The 25,973-nt window shown below is 47.4% G+C and overlaps 1 protein-coding gene across 1 annotated transcript in view; it reads right to left on the reverse strand.

The window, feature by feature from the left end:
• LOC118083087 (cullin-9) overlaps nucleotides 1–25,973 on the reverse strand; it is a 56,051-nt gene that overhangs the window by 12,849 nt on the left and 17,229 nt on the right. Inside the window, exons 5-32 of the mRNA XM_035111161.3 lie at nucleotides 24,489–24,627; nucleotides 22,885–23,075; nucleotides 22,239–22,614; nucleotides 21,832–22,024; nucleotides 20,473–20,680; nucleotides 19,474–19,667; nucleotides 17,982–18,190; nucleotides 15,809–16,046; nucleotides 14,901–15,006; nucleotides 13,441–13,668; nucleotides 12,989–13,079; nucleotides 12,732–12,903; nucleotides 12,313–12,418; nucleotides 11,535–11,630; nucleotides 10,173–10,348; nucleotides 9,538–9,671; nucleotides 9,257–9,442; nucleotides 8,886–9,001; nucleotides 8,146–8,328; nucleotides 7,505–7,662; nucleotides 6,785–7,025; nucleotides 6,452–6,626; nucleotides 5,902–6,047; nucleotides 4,258–4,366; nucleotides 3,109–3,305; nucleotides 2,751–3,022; nucleotides 1,426–1,789; nucleotides 402–542 (exon numbers count right to left, since the gene is read on the reverse strand). Of these exons, the coding sequence (XP_034967052.3) occupies nucleotides 402–542; nucleotides 1,426–1,789; nucleotides 2,751–3,022; nucleotides 3,109–3,305; nucleotides 4,258–4,366; nucleotides 5,902–6,047; nucleotides 6,452–6,626; nucleotides 6,785–7,025; nucleotides 7,505–7,662; nucleotides 8,146–8,328; nucleotides 8,886–9,001; nucleotides 9,257–9,442; nucleotides 9,538–9,671; nucleotides 10,173–10,348; nucleotides 11,535–11,630; nucleotides 12,313–12,418; nucleotides 12,732–12,903; nucleotides 12,989–13,079; nucleotides 13,441–13,668; nucleotides 14,901–15,006; nucleotides 15,809–16,046; nucleotides 17,982–18,190; nucleotides 19,474–19,667; nucleotides 20,473–20,680; nucleotides 21,832–22,024; nucleotides 22,239–22,614; nucleotides 22,885–23,075; nucleotides 24,489–24,627 (5,145 nt within the window). The remainder of the gene's footprint in view (nucleotides 1–401; nucleotides 543–1,425; nucleotides 1,790–2,750; nucleotides 3,023–3,108; nucleotides 3,306–4,257; nucleotides 4,367–5,901; nucleotides 6,048–6,451; nucleotides 6,627–6,784; nucleotides 7,026–7,504; nucleotides 7,663–8,145; nucleotides 8,329–8,885; nucleotides 9,002–9,256; nucleotides 9,443–9,537; nucleotides 9,672–10,172; nucleotides 10,349–11,534; nucleotides 11,631–12,312; nucleotides 12,419–12,731; nucleotides 12,904–12,988; nucleotides 13,080–13,440; nucleotides 13,669–14,900; nucleotides 15,007–15,808; nucleotides 16,047–17,981; nucleotides 18,191–19,473; nucleotides 19,668–20,472; nucleotides 20,681–21,831; nucleotides 22,025–22,238; nucleotides 22,615–22,884; nucleotides 23,076–24,488; nucleotides 24,628–25,973) is intronic.

Consider the following 25,973-nt stretch of genomic DNA (forward strand, 5'->3'; position numbering starts at 1 on the left):
CGAGCGGCGAACCCAGAAGTAACCCATTCCAGTACTTCCAGGTTGCCGCAGGACGCAACTTGAAAAGACGTAACCTGAAGCGGACGCAACATGAGGTATGACTGTACACAGGATCTAACAAGCAGGTGCCTGCAGGGCAGACAGCTCAAAACGTCTCAAGCAACTGAACATGAAAATGAGATATTCTGCAAGATGGACAACAGAGAAATCTTAGCAAGCAATATGCTGAGTAATGGGAGAGTTAGCATACCTGGAATTAAATGGATTAACGGCTTGACCTATTACTCAGATCCCAGGCTATAGGACACAATAGGTGTTCTCTCATAAGGAAAAGATGAAGCGCTTGCCTAGTGTGTAGGTTTTGATAGACTGAGCTTGCGCATCAGAACCCCTGTGCCTACCTTGGCAATGACCTCCTTGGAGGAAATAATAGAGCGGATGAAGGCAGTAGTCGGCTGTGCAGGGCAGTCAGAGATGGGACATGTACAATTCAGAATCAGGTTCTGTTCAATCCGAGTTGTCAAGTATTCATTCCAGCAGGACTAATGGAAGAAGAAAAAATGAGAAGGATGAAAACATGGGATCTAGAGATCTGCAGTGTTAGCAACACAGGCAGCAGTGCTCCAAGTCACCCACAAGGAGGAGTGTTTTGGAGATTTATACCAAAATTGATAGGAATACAGTGGTACCTTGGTTCTCAAACGCCAAAATCCAGGAATTAAGTGTTCCAGTTTCCAAACTTTTTTTGGAAGTGGAACATGCGATGCGGCTGTCAGCTATTTTTTCTGGGCACCTACACCAATCAGAAGCTGTGCCTTGGTTTTCGAACACTTCGGAAGTGATTAAGTTTGGTGCTTTTGTTTTTGCTATTTATTTTGCGTTTTTGTGGCTTTTTCAGTTAATTTGTTTTTGTGACTGTGTGGAACCCAGTTCAGCTACTGATTGACTGATTGCGTGACTGCAGAAATGGATAAAACACCCCCATCCAAACAATGACTATCATCAGTGCAGGTAAGAAATTATTATTTTTTTCATTTTTATCATCTATAATACTGTCTTATTTATTTTATAGTGCAGTACATTGATTATTGCTTTCATTCTATGGATCAATGGTCTCATCAGATAGTAAAACTTGTGTTAAATTGCTGTTTTAGGGGTTACTTTTTAAAAGCCTGGAGTGGATTAATCCGTGTTGCATTACTTTCTATGGGAAAGCTCGCCTTTCGTTTTGGAACGCTTTGGTTTTGGAACGGACTTTCGGAACGGATTAAGTTTGAGAACCAAGGTACCATTGTAATGGGACACGGATGGGACGCCCAATCTCAAAAAGCAGCAATATTCTATCGGGGATCTGAATTGAGACAAGAATGGCAAGAGTGAAAGTAGATACCTGCTGCCAGGACAGTAAGGGAAGCCGAACCTCACCTTGCAGCAGTAGTGCATGCAGCATAGAACAGGTGGGTTTTCTTCTTGACTCAGCAGATTCACACAGACTGGACAGTGAGTGACAGGGCTGGAGGGCTCCTCGGGGTTCCGCACTTGCATCCCTGAGGAGATGAGGAGCACCTCTGGGTCCTCTGTGTAGCGCTGGATCAGAACGTCCACGTTCCATTTACAGTGTATAAGCAGGTGCTGGGCTACATCGGCCGTCACGCTTAGGGTATCCGAGACCCTCTGCACCGTCTGGTTCATCAGCACCCCGACTTCGTCCTGGCTCATTGTGCGCCCCATGGGCAGCAGCACCGTCTCCATAAGCACCTGTTCTGTGCCGAGGCCAAAAGCATCCAACCTGAAGGCAAGAAGAGCCTTATCACAACAAGTCGGCAGGCAGGCTATGTGACTGTGTTAAAACGAAACGTCTGGAGAGAATCATAGAATCATAGAGTTGGAAGAGACCACAAGGGCCATCCAGTCCAACCCCCTGCCAAGCAGGAAACACCATCAAAGCATTCTTGACATATGGCTGTCAAGCCTCTGCTTAAAGACCTCCAAAGAAGGAGACTCCACCACACTCCTTAACACCAACAAAGGAGGAATGGCAGATGAAATTGATGGGAATATGTAGAATCAGCAAGTTTAACTAATGAAGTAAGAGATCGGGAAGATCCGCGTATTTAAGGAGGAGTGGGAAATGTTTGCAGAGTATTTGTAGGGAAGTTTTTAATGTTCGATGTTTTATCGTGTTTTTAATATTCTGCTGGGAGCTGCCCTGAGTGGCTTGGGAAACCCAGCCAGATGGGCGGGGTATAAATAATAAAATATTATTATATTATTCAGTGCTTTTTTTCTTGAGTCAAAATGAGAGTATCCCTAAACATTTTTTAAAGAAAAAAAGCACTGATATTATTATGAAGAAAAATGTTAAACAGGTTAAAACATTAGCAGGGTTGGAGTAAATCCAACAGTTTAAAGCAGGCATCCCCAAACTTCGGCCTCCAGATGTTTTGGACTACAATTCCCATCTTCCCCGACCACTGGTCCTGTTAGCTAGGGATCATGGGAGTTGTAGGCCAAAATATCTGGAGGGCCGCAGTTTGGGGATGCCTGGTTTAAAGTATATAAAGATGAGGAGAACAAAACTTATGGAGAAATCAGAATATGCAGTCATATAATGGGTAAATATATAGAACCACCAAAGGATGGGGAAGGGAAGTTGATGATGATGACTGTATAAGTAAATTTAATGGAATGTGGAAAATGGTAATGGAAAAAAAGTATTAATTTAAAAACAAAACAAAAAAGCACATTACCTAAAAGGCAATTTGTTGCCAGGGTCTGTCCCAGAAGAAGCCTTGGCCTTTTGGCAGTCGGTGCTCTGGAAGATGAGCTGAGCTTGGCCCCGGTGAGGTGTGGTGGGCTCGGCACAGATGTACTCCAGCAGCTGCGGGTTCTCTTCCTGACGCAGGATGTAGCCCTGGCTCAGCAAGTGCAGGATGCAGGACAGGACATCTGTGCTGCTGCAGCAGAAGCTCAAGAATTTCAGAGCTGAGCCAGACTCCCATTTCTGGCAGGCATCGATCACCTGGAGAGGCAGGAGGACCGAGTTAGTCCCTGCGCTTCACCTACCAGTCGGACTGCGCTGCAAGGCCCAATCCCTGAGTTCCGTACCTTGAACACCAAGTTGTCAATGTGTATCTCTTTCTCTTCTTTCAAGATCTGGATAACGAGGCAGCAGATGATGTTCCTCTTCCTCTCCAGAGCGCTGCCCTCGTTTTCTTCCACATTCAAGTAGGTCTGCTTGGGCAACAGCCATAGGCGCTGGCCAGACATTTGGCCCAGCGTCCTTTCGTTCAGTCTCAAGACATCTAAATAAATAATAATAATATGTTATTTATACCCCGCCTATCTGGCTGAGTTTCCCCAGCCACTCTGGGCGGCTTCAAACAAAATATTAAAGGTACAATAAAAGAATACAGGGCTTCAATTCACGGCACAGATTCCCCTCTTGCGATGCCTATTGGGAGAGCCCTCCTCAGCTGCACCATCCAACGTGGCAAACTTAAGTGCTGCATGGCAGGAGGCGGAAGTCAAAATCCCACCCACATTGCTGGGCTAGCTTCCCAAGGGAATCAAGGTCCTTTCCTCCCAGGGTGAATTTGATTTAAAGGAAATCGATTTAAAGCACAATTTAAATCACTAGTCAGTAAGACTTGATTTAAATTTTTTTTTTTTAACAGAAAGACTCATTCTTGCTGGTATAATCTTAATATTTACAACCCGATGAAGGTTTTGTTTTTGGAATAATAAATTTTCAGAGTAGATTTTACAGTTATATCAAAAGTTACTGATTTGGTTATACTATTAGAAATACATTGACAGATAATTATGAAATTATTGTGAGGTTTAGTAAGTTAACTGTTTATATTTTGACAACTTTTTTGCTGTACTTTATTGAAAGGAGAAAAATAATCATTTCCTTAATAACAATTTAAACAATTTATTTAACTAAAACAATAACATTATAGCATAATAATTATAGCATATTCCATACATGGATATGTATCCATGTTTGTTAACTGAGGTGGTTAAACGATTTAAAAAACAAAACAAAACCTTAGACTGAGTTTTAGCACACACGAAAAACTTAAAACAAATCCTTATTTCCTGATGGACTATAATGTAACTTAAATAGAAAACTATCTTTAGAAAGATTTTTCCTCCAAAAGCATTTTATTTAAAAAAATCCGATTTAAATAAAAAAAATCTAATTTTATTTTTATCCACCCTGTTTCTTCCTCCTGTGAAGCCGATACTTACTCTGACTCTGGGTCAGAATCCCATTCTCGTTTGTGAGAGGTTTCAGCGCCTGATGTAGGAGGACGGGGGAAAGATCTGTGGCTTGTAACAGTGTGTCCACCGAAACCTCCTGGGAAAATTAAGTGGGTAGGGTGTGGAAATGAAGGTGAGTACACAGAGGAAAAGGGAGAAGCAAAGAAATACTGGGGGATCTAGACTTCTGGGCCCCAGAGTTCTTGCAATAAATACTGCAAATGCAATAAAAGAAAACCCACTTTTTAGGGTGGAACCCTTATGCCAGTGGAGAAGATTCCATGGCCCACATGCTAATGAAGGTGGGTCTAAAGGCAAAAGTAGGCAGAACAATGAGTGTACATTTTACCTTTGAACAGTAAGCTACTTTCTACACATTATACTTCTGGGAAATGATATACAGTTTGGTTCTCAAACTCTGAAAACCTGGAAGTAAGTGTTCCAGTTTCCGAATGTTTTTCGGAAGCCGAACATCCAATGGCGCTGTTGTTTCTAGGGCACCTGCACCATCAGAAGCTGTGCCTTGGTTTTGGAACATTTCAGAAGTCAAACGGATTAAGTTTGGCACTTTTGTTTTTGCTATTTATTTTGCGTTTTTGTTTTTGAGGCTTTTTTGGTTAATTTTTTGTGACTTTTTGTGACTTTGGAACCCAGTTCAGCTACTGATATTGACTGTGTGCCTGCGGAAATGGATAAAAGCCCCCCATCCAAACAATGACTATCATCAGTGCAGGTAAGATTTTTTTAAAATAATAATAATTATTTATTAATTTATTATTTATAACCCCCCCCCATCTGGCTGGGTTTCCCCCACCCAATAATACCGTCTTATTATTTATTTTATAGTACAGTACATTGATTAATGCTTTCATTTTATGGATCAATGGTCTCGTTAGATAGTAAAATTCATGTTAAATTGCTGTTTTAGGGGATGTTTTTAAAAGTCTGGAACGGATTAATTCATTTTGCATTACTTTCTATGGGAATGCGCACCTTGGTTTTGGAACACTGGTTTTGGAATGGACTTCCGGAACAGATTAAGTTTGAGAACCAAGGTACCACTGTACAATGAACTGGAAAAAATGTTGAAAATATCATTTCCTAAGAAACCTGAAGCTTTTCTTTTAGGTATTACAGGACCAGAGGTCCCAAAGGACTAGACGAAGCTATTTATGTACACGACCACGGCTGTGCGTACTCTGCTAGCTCAAAAATGGAAAGATGGTACAACTCCGACCAAAGAAGAGTTGGCAGGCAAAACTGATGAACTATGCTGAGATGGCAAAACTTATGGGAAGGATTAGAAACCAGGAAGAGGAGGTCTTTCAATAATGAATGGGGAAAGTTTGTAACTTATTTGAAAAGCTATTGTAAACAATTACATACATTGGTAGGATTGACAGAAAACTTGTAGTAAAAATTTGAACTAAGGATTGACAAAGGATTTATAAAAATTAAGTTATGAAAGAAATGCAGAGGAAAATTATTACATTAAGAACCACAAAGGGGGGGGGGAATCAAAAGGGATTATATACTTATGCATTCAATTCATTTGTTTATATAAAATAGAAAATGCAAAAATAAAGATGCCCAGCTGACGGCAAACAAGTGGGGATCAAGGGAGTCTCAGACCTCGGCAGTGTTGAAGCAGAGGAGGATGTACATCTGCAGGGTAGAGACATGCAGGAGGCAGCCCTGGTACTCAAGCTCCGCGTGGCCCAGCCACGTCCACTGCAAACGCCGCGGCTTGGTGTGCTCCAGCCCAAAGCGGCTCTGACCTGAGAAAGACAAAGACAAAGGTTAGGGAGAAATACAGTGGCAAGACGGGCAACACTCTCCCTGCCTCTCTGCTCAAGGACAGGATATCACAATACTGGGGTTGGAGAAGCATGAACAAAACACAAATCTTGCTTTTTTAAAATCGTCTTATCCCATGTTCCTTAGATTAGCCAGATTTCTCAAAGATTATGAACCTCTTAACGCTGCCTCTCTCATAGCATGGTTTAAAGACTCACAGCTCCCCGTGAAGGTTTGTATCATTTCTTTATAGAAAGATTTATGATTCTCAATTCCAAGTTCAGAGTCTCGGGTAAAAGTGGGGTGCCCCCCAGAAACTCAGCCTGAGGGAGGCCTGCAAAGAAGGAACTGCTCATTTTGGGCTCAAGAACAGCCTGGCACTCACTCTGGGTGTAGAAGTCAGCAAACTTGCTCAGGTGCTGACTGAGGGATTCTGGGAAGAACCTGGCAGGATCCTCCAGGTAGCAGAACGAGGAGATGGTCCAACAGCGTGGAGACAACGCCAGCACCTTCACCTCGGCCTCTTCCTCCCGAGAGAACAACTGCTGTGCCTGCACCATCTGGGGAAATACAGAAGGTTTGTGGCTTTGGCGGACAGTGGGAGCTCCCCCGGCAGTGTCAACGGAGGAAGAAAAGGCCGGGGGGGGGGGGGAGAGGACCTCCTGCGTGGTCCAGAGGGATGGCGCTCTGCCCTGCTGGTCCCTCCTTCGTCTCTCACCTCGCCTTCCTCCATCTCCTCCTCCGCCTCCCAGTTCCCATCCTGGTCAAGCTCCAGCAGGTGCTTGTCGAGCTGCTCCAGCTGGAAGAGGTGGAACTGCTGCTGCTGCTCCTCCAGCTCACTCAGGTTCTTCAGCATCTGCTGGGGGAAACGGTTGGGGAAGCACAGCCCAATGTGCTCCACCACGGCACACTCCAGCCACGTCTTGCCCTGCGACAGGAGCCGGTCTCCCAGGTAGTAACTGCACAAACAGAGAGGTCAGGCCAAAGGCTGGGCACCCCCGTCAGCCCAGACCCCCCTCGTCCCTCCTGCAGGGCAGGGCAGACAAGAGCCAGAGCTAAGGAAGGAAGAAACCCAGCAGCTGACGGAACTGGCGTTCTCAATTCCTTCTTCCCTACGGAAGTGCCAGGAATAGGCTGCACCACTTCCTGCCCAACGCCTGCGCTGTCTCCCAGAACAACCTGATAAGCAGCTTCTTGGGAATATGGGAAGCTGCCTTGTACTGAGCCAGGTCCCTTGGTCCCTCCAGCTCAGCATTGGCTACACTGACTGGCAGTGGCTCCAGGGCTTCAGGCAGGAATATCTCCCTCCTTCCTGGAGACGGAACCCAAGACCTTCTGCATTGACGGCAGCTGTTCTCCCCACCCCACCCCGATCTCTGACCCTCCCCTTCCCTCCCCACTATGCTTCCACATATCTGCCCCACGAAGGCCTCCTCACCGGTAGAAGTGCTCAAAGGTGTTGGCCAACTCCAGGCCTGCCAGGAAGAGGACGGGCTCCAGGCTCTGCTGCAGGCGCCGCAAAGTCTCCACGTTGCCAGAGTCCGCCCAGCTCTTCTGGATCCACTGGTCGATGTAGCGGGCAAACTGCTCACTCACCTGTTGGCCACAGAGCAAGAGGCACCAGTTGAAGCAGGGAGAAGAAGCAGGCGGAGCTTCCATGAAGGGAGAAGGGAGGAGAGGTAGGCGGAGGGGATCCCTCCCTTCAAACCAGCAACGCCTCCAGGGAAGGGGATGGACAAGTCATCTGGGGAAGATCCCAGAAGGGAAAGCTAGCTGCTCTGTGATGCCAGTGGAGCCAAGCAGGCTGCGAGGTGAGGCCACGTCTGACATCCCTGGAACTGCAAGGGGCAAGGCTTTGATGGTGTTTCCTGCTTGGCAGGAGGTTGGACTGGATGGCCCTTGTGGTCTCTTCCAACTCTATGATTCTATGATTCTGATTCTAAGGCCAGGTTGCCTGCAGAGCTCAGAGACCAGAGACGGAGGCCAGGGGGGATGTCAGAGGGAAAGTTCTGCTTCTTGCAAATGACCTCCCCCATTACTAGGCCGTGCCCCCCACCCCACCCTTCCGCCCTTACTCACGTGCATGGCTGTCAGGAAGGAGAGCTGCAGCAGACCCCCCGAGAAGCCGTGGCACAGGGCCAGCATGAAGGACATCTGCTGCCCAAAAAGCTCCTCCATGGCGGTGCGGAGGCGCAGGTAGGTGTTGCAGTAGCGCTCCACAAAGTCCGAGGCCTGCCAGGAGGACTCCAGGAACAGCTTCACCTGGGCAGAGGGACGGCAGGAGCACAACAGGGTCAGAGCAACCCACACGCCCTTCCCTGGCTCCCTGGGGCCTGCCTGGAAGTCTTCCTTCTGGCAGTGGTGCCTGGCGTTGGGTTACGAGAGAGAATGCAGGCCGGTTGCCTGTCCTGGGTAGTGGTAAACACCCTTTATCTCATCTTTTGATTGGTCTGTCAGTCATCAGGAAAGTCTGTGCATGTGACTGGAAGTGGGGCAGAAGTTTCAAAATAAGAACGAGGCTCCCACCTAATTTAGCAGCACCACGTAGAGCTTGAACCCCCTTTCCTGGGAGAGTCTGATCCACCCCCAGTCCTGCCCTGCAGCCTCAGCTCTCCCCAAGGCTGCCTTCCCAGTAACTCCTTAATAGGCCGGGAAGCAACTGCATGCAGACACAGATATACACGCAGCAGGACTAGTGGATGGTCTGCCATGGAAGTCGTGGCCTGGAAGACATCCGTTTGCAGCCAGGGAGAGTCGCTAAGGCCCATCTCACCCTGCTTGGCGCCTCCTATCGCACCCTGTTCCTCTGCTCCCCCTACCTGCTGCTGGACCACCCCTTTCCAGCACTGGGTGATGCCAGTCGTGCTGCTGGGCTTCTTCACGGCTGCCTTGACGGCCCCAGAGCTCGACTCTTTGTTCTTCCCGTTCTTCCCGTCTGCAAAGTGGGGGTTGTGCAGCGTTATTCACGAGGACCGGAGCACCAGGCACCCCCTTCTGACACAAGGGGGGCTGGAGGGCTCTCCTCCCTCCCCAAGGAAGCCTCTTCCTCCAATGCCACAACAGACACTCTTGCTCCTGCCAAGGTCTGCCTGGCTCCCCTGCAGTGACCTTCCCACCTTCACCTCGGAAAGGGGACCTGCCCCTCCTGGGGCTGCCTATCCGCCCAAGCAGGGAGTGGGGAGACACTCACTGGATTTCACAGGGGGCTTGAGCTCCTCAGGCTCAGGGCTGCTGGAGTCCACGTGCACCAGCAGGTGGCTCAGGCGCCGGACGCGAGAGTTGAAGATGGCCGCCCGGCTTTTGGCGCTCCGGGACGCCTCCAGGTTCTCCAGGTATTGGCTCAGGAGCCAGGAAAGGGGGCTGATGCCGCTGGGATCTGGAAGGGCAGGAAAGAGTCAAGAGGGAGGGCTGCTGGGAGAGGGGAGGGGAGGGATGGTGTGGCTCCCTGAGGCCAGGAAGGAGAGGCCATACCTGGAGTGGTGATGCTCTGCACCAAAGGGCTGATCAGAGCCTCCCAGCAGGTCTTGCCCAGGGCCTGGGCAGCTTCGTCGTCGGGAAGGAAGCGGTCGGCAAAGACCTGCTCGTGGCGCAAGGCACTGTTCAACCTGAAACAGCAAAGGGGTGGAGGGTCAGCTGCTGACTTGGGCGACGCTTGGAGGCCTTTGGAGGCCAGGGACAAATGGGCTGAGTGGCAATGCCTGCACAGGGTGCGGGACAAAGCAGGGCAGGAGCTTGAACAACATGAAACCTAGCCAGATGAGTGGGGTATAAGTAATAAAATTATTATTATTATTATTATTATTATTATTATTATTATTATTACTGAGATGAAAGGGGAGAGGACCAGGATGGATATTTTCCGACAGGGTTTCCCAAACTTGGGTCTCCAGCTCTTTTTGGACTACAACGCCCATCAACCCTAGCTAGCAGGACGTAGGAACAGGTCCGATGGGAATTGTAGTTCATCACCAGTTGGAGACCCAAGTTCGGGAACCCCTGTCTTGGGGTAAGCATGGGAATATGGACCCCCTCCCACCGCAAGAGGGAGACCCCTCCTTGCCCCTCCCCACCTGCGGCCCCAGGGAAAGGGCACGAGAGGCACAGACCTGTTGAAGAGCTGCAGCAGCTGCATCCGGTCTTCCGAGATTTCCTGGCACCAGGTGTGCGCCTTGGTGGTGTAGAAGAGGTACGTGCGCCGGCACAGCTGCTCCTTGAAGATGGGCCAGAAGGTGGGCTTGGGACCCAGCACCTCGATGCCACGCACGCGGGTGTCAATGCCCCCCTGAGAATGACATCGACTTCTCCAATAAGGCAATAATAATAAATAATAATAATTTATTATTTATACCCCGCCCATCTGGCTGGGTTTCCCCAGTCACAATGTGTTATGTATAAAGAAGCAACTCGCTATTTCCATAGGATCCAAGTTTGCCCTGTTATTGCCCTAACAGCCCCATCTACACTCATGCACCTATTTCTCCAACTTATGGTAGAACAGCAAGAGATCCATATTCCACCCACTTGACACAGAAGAGGACTGTGTTTTACACTCTTTTATGTGGTAACTGCTCTTTGTCTTTCGAAAGATAGCCATGCTCTTCTGCGTATGAGATGTGCTGCAAAGGAGCTGCAAAATGTTTTTGCGAACCACAAAAGTTCCAAAAAAACAGAGAAGCATCCTTGAAAAACTATCAGAATGTAACCAGGCTACAAAGTGTTAAGCTGTTTATTTGTCACTTGTCGTCTCACAATCTATACCCTCTGCACTCGCATTAACAACATTCCACAGTGTCATTATGGCAACAACAAATCTATTCCTCCTTGAGAAGCGCCGCATTTTCTCAGGTAGCGATTGCAATCCTTCAAATGCTTGGAAAATGCAATGCTCCAGAAACACTAATGCTATTTTGAGAGAAGGTGTGTGGATGGGTGAGCTTGGGAATTCAAAATAAATGCCCTATTACTGTGCGGAAACTAATTGTGCAGGATGTCTTATATCAGGGCTCCCCAGACTTTGGGCCGGTGCCCGCCACGCCGACCACGCGGTGGGCCGGAGGGTAGGGGAGTGCGCGCGCAGCGGGCCGGAGGGCGGGGGAGTGCGCGCCCGTGCGCATGCGCACACACACTTACTGGCGCACTGGCACACTTCCCGGTCGGAAAAAATCGCCGAAAATCGCTTGTGCGCATGCGTATGGGCCTCCCCCGACCCGGAAGTGCACCGGAAATGACCTCTTCTGGGTCGGGAGAGGCCCATACGCATGCGCACAAAGGATTTTCGGCGATTTTCCCCCCGATTTGGAAGATCGTCGCCGCGCTGCGCGCCGTAAGAGCGGGCGGCGGCAGCGGGCGGCGGGGGTCGCCGCAGGCCGGATTGGGAGGCCAATTGGGCCGCATCCGGCCCGGGGGCCGTAGTCTGGGGACCCCTGTCTTATATCAAAGCTCCTCTCCGTTCCACTGTACAGCCCTACCTGCTGACAACGCTTGATTTTGATTTGTATGATGGGCCAGAAGCGGGCCATGTTCTCCAGAAGAACCACCCTGTTGGCTGATGGCAGGACATTCAGCTGTAAGGGAAAGAGCCAGAGTCTCACCTTGAGCTAGAAATGCTAATGCAGTTAACAATCCACACACCCACACACACACACCCTTCTTCCCTGTGTTCCCCCCACTGATGTAATAAACCAGAGCCCTTCTCGCTACAACTGTAGAGAATGTAAAACCAAGCAATTCACACCACAGCAAAGGTACATAGGCATCTTTTAGGGAGATTAGGAAGCTGCTCCATAGGACAGAAATGGGAAGAGAGATTTAAAGAGACTATCCTCTCAAATAGATGTTAAGTCTTCTGTGAGGGAGGAAACCTCGTTCATTTTTCTGCATTATCTATAAGGCAAACTAAATCTTTCCCTGATCATTGATGTAATTTCTAATATACCCCTAAAAATAGCTTTCAGGTCTGAATTTCAAGTCTTAATTCATTGGGGGATGGGAAGAAGGGTAGAATAGCCACTAGGAAACAAGGAAGGACAGGCAGGCAAGAGGCAGGTCCACTAGTAATAGCAAATCTCCAATAGGAAATCACCCCAGCGTCAGGCAATTCAACACAGATACGTGCTCTATGTCAAATATTGATAATTTGGGCCCAGATTGCAGCAATATGGTGAAATAACTTTCAAATGTGAACCCTTCTGGCCTGAAGTTCATGGCCAGAGCAGTACAGATTTACAGAAAGATTGCAGCACTCACAGTAATGAGCTCGGTAGTGATGTTGGAAGTGTTCTCTCCTCCCATGACCACGATCCGGGCTGGCATGTAGCTGGAGTCCTCACTGGCCACTAACAGAGTCATCTGCCTACATCAGGAGAGAAAAGAAACAAGCGTTCAAGCTAAACCCCTGGAAGAATCCCAGCACCCGACACAAAGCTGGTGGGGTCATCTGCCCTGAAAGCCAGAAGCGTTTCACAATATGCCTGGCATGAAAAATATCCTGTTCTCACCTCTGTTCCCCGAGAATTGCTAGTAAAGAAAGCCAAGCAGCCAGGTGAGCTTATCCTGAAAAACTTAAAGGTGCCAACTCCACTCAAGCCCACCCTTACTCTGCTGCCTAGGAAATCCCCCAATCCAACTTGTACAGAGATTCCTCAGTGAACCCCACCAGGACTCACCTGACCACCACTCCACGATGCATGTAGACATTGATGTAGTGGGAGCCAGTGCTGCCATTGGATTCCCAGTATGTCTTTGGGTTCCTATCCGTCAGCTTGCTGGCTCGGTGGGGGTTTGAGGAGACTTCCACCCTCTCCCAGCACTTGTCTTCCTTCACCTCTACATTGGAACCTAGACCAAAAAGCAAAGTTGAAGAGGATCAAGCTTCACACAAATGCAGCTGCCACTTGCTTCCTTGCCCAAATGAGTCGCTCACCCTGGCAAAGGTTGCGCAGGAACACATCAAAGAAAGGGATGTTGATAGGCTGGTGGCTCCTCCTGTGCTCCTCTATCTGACCCAGAACCATCTGTCGGAGCAAGGGGGGCAGAGGAACAAAGGCATTCTTAGTAGAGCTCAAGACATGATCAGAACAAAGTATCTGCTTTTGATCCCTTCAGTTTCAGTAGCCCAAACGGCTGAAGAGAGCCTCAAAATTCACCAAGCATCTTTCTTTGGGAGCTCCACCATTTGCAGCAAGTCAAATGTATTATGGGAGATGAAGAAGAGAACAGATCCCCAGAGCTTCAAAAGAGGACCACTAATCTCAGGCTGACCTCCTCTGGTTTACCAGACGTTAACTGGCCAGGTTGCTGACACTCCATGCCCTCCCTCCTGTTATCTGGCCAGCCACCCCAAGCCTCATTACCCCACCCTGGTCTCAGAGTCACCTGGATGCAGCCAGCCAGGATGCTGGTGGTCATCTTCTTATAAAGGCTGGCATATTTCTCGCAGTCAGTCACCAGGTCACGCAGCTCCGTCACTAGCAGCAGATTGGAGTTGTACCTGTCCATCGCTTTGGTGAGCGCCTCCTTTGTGCCCACGCGACTCATCACCACGGCACAGTCTTTGTTTGTGGTGGCCAGGCGATGCAGGAAGCGAATGAACTCCTGCACAACCTACAGATGAGGAAGACAGCAATCGCAAGATGGTGGTTCTCCACCCAGCTTCTTCAACAATGTTCTGGACAGCTCTGGAGAAGCCACAGCCACCCTCTGCATCTCCATTCCCTTCTTTAAGCTGTCTCCTGGGTGGGTTCAGGCTTCATCTCCAAATTTCCCCCTTTGGGAAAACGCTGTCAGACCAGAAGTCAACGGACAGCTTCAAATGCATCTATATGCTTGTGGCTTTCTGGCTCCGCTGCACTCTGGCACAGCTTCAATTCTGTAAACTTTGGCTTTCAGTTTAGTGAAGGAAGACGGCACCCCAGTTAGTCCTATTCAATTTATGGACAGAGTTTGATGTTGTAGAAGACCAAGGTGTAAGCACACCAAGACTCACCTTGAGCACCGTTTCCTGCTTCTGGAAGGGAGGTGCTAGGTGATTACAAGAATGAATTATAAGCTCCCTAGAAAAGGGATGGAGAGCTTGTAGCCTTCAGATGTTGTTGAACTCCCATCAGCCCCAAGCCAGCATGACTGGAGTTGTAGTCCTTGGGAGCTCACAGGTTCCTCATTCCTACTCTAGGACCTTCCTCGTGGGGGTTTCCTTGTATTTTTGTTCAACAGGCATGTCTGGTCTTTTGGGTTAGCCCCACCAAATCAGCTACTCACTTTCATTTAGCTAAGTTTTTATATTCCTTGAATTTGCCAGGGCAAGTTGACAGTCTAGCAGCCTTACTTACACACAAACTCAGTGAGGTTTCAAGCCACAAAACAGATATTTATCATTTTAAGTCCATTCCGACCACACATGCCTAGAAAAGAAAGGCAAAGCCAGCCACAGCTTTTTGTAAAGCTCCCCCATATGGTTGCTTAAAGTGACCTGGGGAGCAACTGTTTAAAAGGATGGACTGAAATAATGATTGACAGTTGACGTGCAATTGGATTGGTTTATTTATCCATGTGCACATTTGCCAGTCCCAGGACACCCATCTCTGGTGATTCAGCTGCCCTGGCTGCAGAGTTGAAGCCATGAGTTTCGCCAACCACACTTCTAAGTTTGAAATGTGGGGTTCTGGCTGGGCAAAAAATGCTTTTCGTCAAGTAAATTTGGTTAGGGATTTGCAACTCGGTATACAATACAGATGCTCAATATTATTCTTCATCTTGGACGATCTTCAAACGACTTCCACCGCACCAGCCCCTCTTGCTTTCAGTATTTCAAGCCATATACCAATTGAGTCCCTCACCTCCCGATCATTGCTGTTGGCGCTCAGAGAGGACAGACAGGGCTCAATGCACTCATGCCAGGGCAGCGCATCCTCTTGGGTACTGTCCAAAAACTTGTTCAAAATCCTGCAACAAACAGAAAACGGTTAAGAGGGGAAACAGCAAGTTCTGCCTTGACTTGGACCAAAGTGCAACAGGGCTGCCCCTGCAGCTCAAGAGTCCATTCTAATAATGTCTCTCTTTCTAAAGCAGGACAATTATTCTTCTCCCTTTGCTTTTAACTCCTACAAGAAATGCCACCCCGATACTAGAACCTGATTGCTTTCAGAACTCCCCAAAACTGATTGGCAACAGCCACAGCAGCCCACCAATTTCTCTCTCTCATGATTCTGATCATAACATCCACCTCTCAACATCAGTGTCCTGCTTAGTTCCTTCACATGAGGTCTGAAGGACTACAGCTTCCCTACACTGTCTCTGCTGGAGAACCTCCCCGTTCGTGGGGTCCCAAATCCCCGGATTCCAAGTTTTAAGAAGTTCCACAGGTTTACACATCTGCCAGAAGATAAAAATCTATAAACGTGGGCCCTGCATACATGATGCCTGGTTAGCCAACAGCTCTCCAAGTCCGACAACCTCCTATGCCCTATGCCAAGTTTAAGACGCTGCAGGAAACATCAGACAATCACATTGTTTGTTGGTCTGTTCCCACCCCCTTGAGATTGCATGCTAGGCATCCCAGAAAGGTAAGATGCCCCAATTTAGGTAACCACTACTCAAGGGACATTGGTCTCCCTGCATCCAATTTGCCTTAACACTCTACTGAAGCATCCCTCTCCACCCTATGACAATGACATGCAAGAGTCCCCCCACCATTTTTGCAGCCCCTGACCCAGGCACAGCCCCGCTTCCATCTTTTCCAGCTCACCTCAGCATGCCCATCTGCACAGTCTTCTCGGCTCCCAGCTGTTCAAGGGTTTTCATCAACATCAAGAAGTGCTCACGGTCTGGCAAAAGCTCAGTGCCATTGCCCTCGGGGCAGACACCCTCATCACAAAGGCAGCGTTCCAGGGCTAGCACCACCTCTTTGGAGAAGTTGGTCTCCTGGAGGTTTTTCAGCAGGGTGGGGACATCCATGTCCTTCAGCTCAAAGGAGGTCTCAGACTCTGGGGGAGGGAGAAAAGGAGAGGTGAGGATAGGATCACCGCGAGTTAAAATGTCACTCTCCTGAAATGAATCGTGGAAGAATCTTAGTTGATGATCATGCATCGTTGAGTATGATTAGAAAAGCCACATGAGGAATTGCTGCGGCCAAGGTGGTTTTAAGCCTCACATCTTTCACTCTCCTAGAGAGAGAGAGAGGAGTTGTAACACCAGCAGTTCACTGTGGAAAGAAGGGCAATGGATGAAAGGCTGTGCTCCAGAAGGGTAAGAGAGCAAAACACACTTGACCAATCTTCTCCATGGTTAAGTACAGAAGACCTTAATGAATTTGCATGCAAAGGAGACCAGGCGTCAGGCATTCCTTGCATACACTTTCTAGTAGCACAAGGCAGAGTTTGGTGGAAATTAAGTCAGTGATGTAGGGGTTTCCAGGAAAAAAATTAAACAAAACTAAAAACATGCTCTTATGTTGTTCCAAAGGGCTTGTGGAGCAATCACCTCATTTCCAAGGCAAAAGTTTATACAGTATTGTAAAAATGTATAAGGGCTTTATACAGGTGAAACTCGGAAAAATAGAACATCGTCGAAAAGTGCATTTATTTCAGTAATGCAACTTATTATTTCTTATTTTTCTTTTAATTTTTACAAATCACTATTACATTTCATTAATTACATTCCATTTACAATTGACCTGCCTAACGACAAATAATTACAATTACAACAAATAAAGGCTTGACATGTCTTACTTTGCATGTCATGCATCTATCTCATATGTTGGTTTCACCTTTTAAGTTGCGTTACTGAAATAAATGCACTTTTCGACGATATTCTAATTTTCCGAGTTTCACCTGTATAAGGTTAATGGTCTATGCTGTGGGTGGAATTCAATGTCACACTCTGTGCAAGCATTTCAGCTTGCTGGATGGAGTGATCCCTCCTCCCGCAATATACACTGGTCTTGCAGTCCTCCCCCAAGCCAACTTGGGGCACAGGAAGGGGCGGGAAGCCCAGTTGAGCAAGCATAAATCCTTCTGAAGAGCTTTCACTGAACCAGTTTCCTCTTTCGATAAGGTGTCCCCACCACCACCACCAAATGTGTCTATACATAAACAACTTCCCTGGCTCCATAAATGAAATATGAGATACTGGCACTGTGTGTTGGTTGAAAATGAAACGAGAATTAATCACAGCATTGGTTTTGCTTTCAGCTGCAGGCCGAGATGAAGTAAGAACCTTGGCTTTGATTTTGAATCGACCTGCGCAGCCAAACACAGATGAATTGATCACTTACTGTAACTTTTGGTTTGGGATTACTGAATGGTATTAAATGTTAGTCATACACAGAGGAGACACATGGAAATCAGCATCCCAAGTTCACTGATTTCAATAGTTCTACTCTGATTATGACCGACTTTGGATATCGGCCTATATGCATTTGTGGTTTACCCTGTCTATGGGTCCCCTTCTCAGTAGAAGCCCTGTGCTTGCATTATGGTGTGCCCCCCCCAATTCCTTCCACTGTGCAGCCCCTGAATTGGCTCAGGGTGTGTGTGAGATCCCCCAGAACAGCACATGAGGCCTGAGAGATGGTGGATTGTTCCATCTGGCAAGCTGAAATAGCATGATTGTCTCAACGTAACATTGAATTCTTTCCTATGTACAGTACAGTTGGAGAGAGAAAAAAATCTAATTACAGTACAACTTTGAGCCAAGCTTGTCTAATATTATACTGGCATTCATACATTGTTACTAATGAATTTTATGAAACAACGTATTTTTGGAAATGGATTCTTCCTCGTGGAAAAATAAAGCACTAGGAAGATTTCTGTCCCGCAACATTCAGTGAAACTAACCCTTCTGCACTTGTGCACTTCTATACTTGAATTGCAGAGGGGGGGACTAAGGATCAGGAACTGCAGGTCTAGAGCCAGGCGTACCTGCATTTTCCTGGCTCAGTGGCAGCTTATGTTCAGCCAGACTCTTCAGCACTATCCGAGCCAGGATCTCGTTGGAGCTCTGGCCAGCTCGGCAGCAGCTCTGCAGAATGGCGTGGAGGTCAGAGTTTCCTAGCTGCTCCGCCAGGCCCTTGTGATGGTTGATCAGCATGTTCAGCACCAAGAGTCCATTCTGCACTGCTGAAGAAGCCCTGGGGAAAGAAGAAGCAAGCAGAGGGTGACTGCCTGGCCCCAAATGGCACTACCTTACAAGACTATATTCAAGAACGAATGAACAGGACTATACGAGAGCAGCAATGATCGGCTCCAGAGAAACTAGTAATTCAAATAACAACAAGGCGCCTGTCAGACTGGTTGATCGACATCCGGTGTCCTTTTAAATGTGTTCTAGGAGGGGATGTTATTGGTTTGTTGTTCTTATTTTTACTATATATTTTGTGGCTTTTCTATTGTGCTTTTATGCTGTGAACCACCATGAGATCTGTAGATGAAGGGCAGTGGTGGAGTAAGCCGATTGGGCGCCTGGGGCGGCGCGCGTGCTCTGCACCCAGGGGCGGGGCCAGCCGCCTGCAGGGCTGGGCCAGCCGTGGCAGGATGCTCTGCGGGACCTCCAAGGCATCTGCCTGCCTCCTCCCACTCAGCTGCCCTACAGCTGAGAGGGAGGTGGCGGGCAGACCATTTGAGGCAGCGCAGAGCCTGCAGGCACGCTGCAGGCCCCACAGTGAGTGCCACCTAGCACCCCTTCAGTGGTGACACCCGGGGCAGACCGCCCCCACCCCCCTTCCTCTGCCCCTGATGAAGGGTGGTGTACAAAAAGAAGAAGAAGAAGAAGAAGAAGAAGAAGAAGAAGAAGAAGAAGAAGAAGAAGAAGAAGAAGAAGAAGAAGAAGAAGAAGAAGAAGAAGAAGAAGCTGAGTGCAAGATAGAGGAAAGGAGATTGAGATTTTACATTTCAGTGATTTGCGCCCAGACACTGTTACCGATGGCTGAATCCTGGCGATGTCCGGGAAATTCCAGACGTATGTCAACCATATATTAAGAACATGACATACTAATCCGATTCCTCCAAAATAATTCCTTCACTCCAGAAGCTCTATAGCAGAGTTTCCAGCTGTTTTTGGACTACAGCTCCCATCATCCCTAGCTAGCAGGACTTGTGGTCAGGGGTGATGGGAACTGTAATCCAAAAGCAGCTGGAGACCCAAGTTTGGGAAACTCTGATCTATAGAAACAAGGGCAGCAACCTCAGCCAGCCTCACCTCCTGCCATCTTACACAGCAGCCAACCAAGGTGAGGGTGGCTCTGATTGGCTCATGCTCCATCGGCTGCTGGTCTCCCTGCCTCCTGCCCCACCAGCTGCTACTGATCAAGGGGGACTCTGAATATTATCTCCACACACTAGGCTATCCTTAGCCTCAATTAAGTTTAACTGGTTAACCTATCAATATCTATCCAAGGATCCCTTTTCAACTTACCCAGGTGTGCCCAACATCTTCTCAATAGCTGTACAGATGACACAGAGCAAGTTATCCGAATCCTTGCCGGAGGCAGAGCCAATGCTAGCAAATATTTCCCGCATCATCTGGGCATCTGAGTGGTTCAGAGAGTTAGCCTTCCCACTGCTGCCCAGAAGCTCACAATTCCCAGCACCCACCAGGACTTTCAGGGCCTAGAAGGGCAAAAAGCAGGAACGGAATCAAGATTGCAAACGTTAAAAGCCCTTCCCAACAATAGCAACCCCCACCCTTTCCATTGTAATTCAGTTTTTTGAATGGTGGCCCATTCTCACAAGTGCAGCGACTCCTGAACAATTCTAGAAAACCTTGCTTGACATTCTCTTGTCACAGGTCAATACACTTCCCTGACCCATTTGCCACATGGTAGGTGTCACGGTGGCCCTACTGTGAGGGGATATGGCTTTTGATTCTTCCTGGCCCTTCTGTTCACACAAGTTACACTTTTTACAAACAGATGAAATAAGACCTGTGCAGTCACCAAATATGATGGGGTGCATGTAAACTTCTAGGCAAAAGTGGTATCTGTGTAAAAATCCACCTTTTCAGAAGCAGCTGCACTATCCATGCAATTTATTCTGTGCCATTAACTCCCAAAAGCACATTAGTTATCCTATTATTAATTATTATCAGGTATCCACTATTCAGAGTCCATCGCTCTGAACATGAGGAAGTGGCTAATACATTTTTCAAGTGTCCCACAGTACCTTAAAAAGGCAAACAAAAAACAAAAACAACTATGGCCTAAGCTCTCATGTTAGGCTTCTAAGGTGCCACAAAACTGCCGGCCGCTTTTGCTGCAATAGACTAACACTATTGCTACACTGGAAATATGTTTTAAAAAAACAAACCCGTCATGCCAATCCCTCATTCCATTTGCTTACAGAATAAGATGCCCACTTCCCCCAATTCCATACCCCATCAGGCAACCCTTCCCCCACCCCCGCACATTCCACTTACTGCCAAGCCAGCCTGCTGGACCAATGCTGATGTGGGATATTCCTGCATGCAGCCCAACACGGCACGCACCCCGCCTTCCGTGGCAAAGAGAACTCTCCAATCGTACTTTGCCATGAATACATAAAGCAGGCGCAGTGCCATCACCACCAGCAGCTTCTCCTTCACTTGGTTGCTCAACAGCTCCACCAGCATCTTCACCATTTTCTCTCTGAGGACAACAAGAGGACAACCTGTTACACCCTACAGGTGTCTGGGTCGTTCAGAGTTGGGCAGAGGCAGCCCCAACCCACACTCTGACACGATTCTCTCCTGAGGAGAAGCTGGAGTCCAGGGAAAGAGCTGCCCCAAATTCAGAAGGATGCACATATAAAAAACAAAGCTTGTTTGATAACAGGACACCCAATTCATTTTGCACTTTGTTTATTCGGATTTATAAGCCGCATTATCTAAGGCCTGGGATAACTAAAACATGCTCTTGCTGTTTTTCTTCTTTAAAAACATACATCATGTGAAACCATGGTTTAATGTCATGCATGTATCATGCTCCCACCCCTCTCCCTGCCTTCCTGATTTCTTGGTGTGCAACAAACCATTGCTTGCTGTTATATCGAAGCTGGGCAAAGTGTTGTATACTCAAAATGCAGTGTGTCCCCCCCCCCATTGTTAGCCCCGAAATGGAAAACGAGCAAGGTCCCAACCGAAGAATGGCAACTTAAGTTGACAGAATATGCACAACTTGCAGACTTAACAAGATGAACATACGTTTAAAGAAGATTGGAAAACGTTTATTGAATATGTAGGAAATAATTGTGTGCAGCTTAAACCGCTGGCAGCATTAAGATAAATTCAGCAGTGCAAATAAGTTTTGATGGGTGCAATAATGGAATACTGAATGGTATAGTTTTTATAAAATATGCAGGGATTTATGATATGTAAAATGAACCATGGAAAGAGAAGAAGGGAAATCACTGATATCCTAAGGATGTAAAATGAGTATTTTAAATTGTAAAACAGAAAATTTAATAAAAATTATGTATAAAAAACAAAATGCAGTGTGCTCAGATGGAATAGCACACTGGTTTGCTATAAACCATGGAGTTGAGAGAGAATCAGTGTACATGAAGGGAGAAGAGAAAGGATGGAGGATGTGTGTGCCCAAGGCTCACCCATTTAACATGTGAATCAGCCTCAAGGAGCAACAACCCATAATCTACTTTTTTTTTAAAAAAAAGATTTTACCGAAGATCAGTCAGCTAATACCCTGCTCATATTTTCCCCCTGAGGCACCTTCTCCTCCAAAGCAGTGGAACTGAACGTGGCCCTACTACTGCTATTGCCTGGGGTGGGAAGGGGACTGACCTGACTGAGGGGCCACTGTCCACTTTGATGACTTGTCTCTCTTGACCAGGTTCATCCTCCAAGATCTTGGTGATGAATCTGAGTCCAGCCATCTGCAGCGCAACCTCAGAACTAGATTTCTGGATTACATCCACAACATCTGCTAGCTTCTCCAGTGAGTTCCTCTTCCCTGTCACCTTCAAGCTGCAGAAAGCTGACCAGGATCAAAACACCGATCAGTACAAGCCACCACACCGTTTCAAACGCTCTCTTGTCTAGAAACACCATGACGCCCCTTTATATTCCATTCTAGCTTCCCTCAGCCCACAACCAGTCTCTCTGGGATTAAAAAAACAACAACCCAAAACCTTCCCTCAGTTACTTGACCCCAAATGAACGGAGGTGGGGATGCTGTCTGGCACACTTACTTTTGGCTTTCTCATCCAACGTGTCCGGAAATGAAAGGCCTTCCACTTTGAGGAGCTCGTTAATCAGCTGTGTGTCAGTCTTCTCTGCCGCCGATGGAGCTGGAGAAGGCACTTCAGCTGAGAGCGACTCCTTCTTTGGCTTTTTGGACGCCATGCCTTCAGAAAGGCTGCCACAATCCAGGGGCGTAACGTCCGCATTTTGGCAGTTCTGCTCTGTCCCTGCTTTGCTGAAGGAATACTTGAGATAGACGTGGGAGCTATGCAGGTCGCTGCAGGTGCAGCCCTGGCAGTACTTGCTCAGGAGCTGCAGCACCTTCTTAGCCAACTCTACCGACACCGACAGCTGGATCAGGCCTTCTTCGTCTAGCTCTGACACCTTGAAATAAAAAGAGACAGTTACAAGTATGCCGCCGACTCCCATGTGCTTCTCAAGTCTAGCCACAACCACTGGAAGCAGAAGGTACAGAGGCCACCCCTCCAAGAGACCCAGCCACAGAAGAACTGCGAGAACATAGCTTGTGGGATGGCAGGTCACACTTTTGATACAATGATCTGGTAAGTAGGAAGGGGACGTTCCTGTGTCCTCCCTCCCAGGAGCATTGCATGCTTCTCCTCTTTCTTCTCATGCTGGATTCATTCCGCTTACCGCCTCTTCGTGATTTTGCTGGATGAACTGGACCACTTCCTGCTGCTCCTGCTGTTCGAGCTTCTTAATGAAGAAGAGGAGCTCCCACCATTCAGCCCGGCTCAGCGTCCCAGAGTTCTCATTCATCCGATCCGTCAGGTATGGCAGAGAGTACAGTCCTCCAAGTGGCTTGCAGTAGAAGGTCTTAGTAACTGCATGCAGAGGAAGAAAGCAAACTCTCCTAGGCCCTCTCCTGATATACATGAAAACTCAGGCCCATTTCGTAAGTTAAACAAGCAGCTTGGCTTGTGCCCACAGCTCCATCCAATGTTGTTCCCAAGGCAGGGAATAAGGTACCGCGGTGGATGAAGAGAGTTGGTGGTGAAAAGGGCAAGAGAAGATGTAAAGCTAAAGAGAGGAAAGGGAGGTTTAAGTATACGGCGAGTCTACACGCAACGTGGATCACACAATAAAAGTATTTCTGTGCTGCATCGCTTCAGACCACGCAAAAGCGGTCACATATATGAATGCTTCTTTCTTATGGGGGGAAAACTCCATATGCATAAAAACCTAGCGTGACAGCATACACAGTAGCCTAGAACCAGGTGGGCTAATTTTCTGTATGCAAGAAGTGTCAATGATATGATGGAGGAATAGCTTTATGAAGTGATCTGTTGTTTCCACTGACCAGACCACAGTTACATAAATAAAGGTGGAGAAGTAAAAGACTGGAGATTTTCATCCAAACTTATGAGGTATAGCAGCAAGTGTCGCTATTTAGTTTTATGCAAATGTGCAAGCAGGAATTGTCCACAGTCTAGGACTTGCTGATCAGAAGGTCAGCAGTTCGAATCCCTGCAACAGGGTGAGCTCCCGTTGCTCGGTCCCAGCTCCTGCCCACCTAGCAGTTCGAAAGCACATCAAAGTGCAAGTAGATAAATAGGGACCGCTACAGCGGGAAGGTAAACGGCATTTCCGTGCACTGCTCTGGTTTGCCACATGACCCAGAAGCTGTCTGCGGACAAACGCTGGCTCCCTCAGCCTATAGAGCGAGATGAGCGCCACAACCCAAGAGTCGGACACGACTGGGCTTGATGGTCAGGGGCCCCTTTACCTTTACCTTACCACCCAGATGCCAAGCTTGGTTAAATGTTACAGCTCTGTCCAACAATTCTTACCTCGATGGCTAATGGACTACGTGTTGTGGCACAGCTGAGGAAACCTGACTTTAAGGTTACCCATGCTAATGTCACCTTTGCAATGTGCAACAAGGAATGGTTGACTGAAAAGAACAACCTGAAGGAAAAACCTCACAAATGGCTACCGGGCAGGGCAGAGGAGAGACAAGGGATGTCTGCTAAGCTAGACAGGAAAACAAAGCTGTAGCGCTCCTGGAAGAGGAGGAGGAGGAGATATGTAAATTCAGTCAAGAAAATATTCTGAATTATTCCATGATAAATCATTTTTGTGGGCAGACATAAAGATGCAACACAATTCTTCCTCTCTAGTGATCATTACAAAAGGAATATATCTAAAAAGTAGAAAGAAAGCAAAACAAGCAATAAAGGTGACACCCATAATAATGCATATATGTTTACAAATGCACACAGTGCATCTAACCTCACCTGTGTGTAGCTGCAGGTTCTCTGTTATACTGGAGACCTTTTCTTGGGCAGCTTCCTCTTCAGGCTGCTCCCCAGAGCCTGTAATCTCTATCATATGCCAGTGCACCCAGTAGGTGCGGCCCGTGGAGTGCCACAAAACCTGTGAGGATGAACAGAACTTCATGGTTAGAACTAACTTCCAGCCCAAATCTTCTGTGCCGCAGATGCAGAACAAAAAAGCTGGCACAGGTGCATACATTATGCGGCAAGTTTAAAGATGTAGGGAACAGGGGGTACTTATTATTTCGTGGTAATGTCAATGATCAACACAATCCTTGATCATGTTGTAGGAATCAAGTTGTGACCCATTTTTTTGCATCGTATATAATTTCATTTGGCAGAATTAATTCAAGGCCATTCTAGGGCTGGCACACCAGTTAACTGGCTGGTCAAATATTGTCAACTCGCCAGACAATGCTCTGCAGTCAAATGTTCCAAGAATTTCATTGTTTAGGTGGTAGAACGCCTTCCTTATTTAATTAAGCTCTTGTCTGTTTAGCTAGGGCAGGAGTGAGGGTTGCTTGCCCCTAGTCCTGAAGAAAACCTAGCAGTGGAGCTAAGCTTAACAGAATCTGCAAGGCAGACCAAAGACCCATCAAGTTCAGCATTCTATTTCCCAGAGACTTCCAGAAAGAGTACATTGAGGGCATGGAGGCTGAAAGGGAGACTCAAGAGCAGGCTCCTTAGCCTTGTGCTTGAGGTATGTGGTTCAAAACTAATACCAACTCCCTCTCCCAGCACCCTCCTTGCACATTAAAGTCCAGGAAAGAGACGATGGGGAGAAGAAGTGACTCGAACATAAAGAGGGGAGCTACCCCTTGAAGAATTATTTGCAGAATAATACTGCAGAAATATACTGGGGAGGAGAGGACTGGACCGAAGATACAAACATATGAAGAAGAAAAAATAACCTGAACACAGAACAACACTATGTTAAGTCTTAGAAGCACCAAGTACAGTATAGTGATTAAGATCAGTAGAAGAGATGGATGAGCTGAAGACCAAAGCTCAACAAGCTTGCCTTAGATCAGGCATAGGCAACCTTGGCTCTCCAGATGTTTTGGAACTACAACTCCCATGATCCCTGACCACTGGCCCTGTTAGCTAGGGATCATGGGAGTTGTGGTTCCAAAACATCTGGAGAGCCAAGGTTGCCTATGCCTGCCTTAGATCCAACCACAGAAGCCTTTTTTGTGTGTGCAAAAGTCTTGGGCAACTGCCAGCTACAGCCAACTCCTTCTTTATTCAAGCTGTGACCTTAGCATCTCACGAATACCAGGCCTCTCAGCTGCCGCAGCCTAAATTTCCTAGATGCTTAGCCCATGATTTTCTGCTAAAAGCGGTGACTTGTTTTGCATATAATCTGGCAAACCTTCTCACCAGACATGTTGTTAATAAGGAATGTATCATCTTGCTTCTGTAACAAAATAATGAGCAACATAACTG

Source organism: Zootoca vivipara, chromosome 3 (assembly GCF_965207765.1).
Source record: "Zootoca vivipara chromosome 3, rZooViv2.hap1.1, whole genome shotgun sequence".
Taxonomy (NCBI): Eukaryota; Metazoa; Chordata; class Lepidosauria; order Squamata; family Lacertidae; genus Zootoca; species Zootoca vivipara.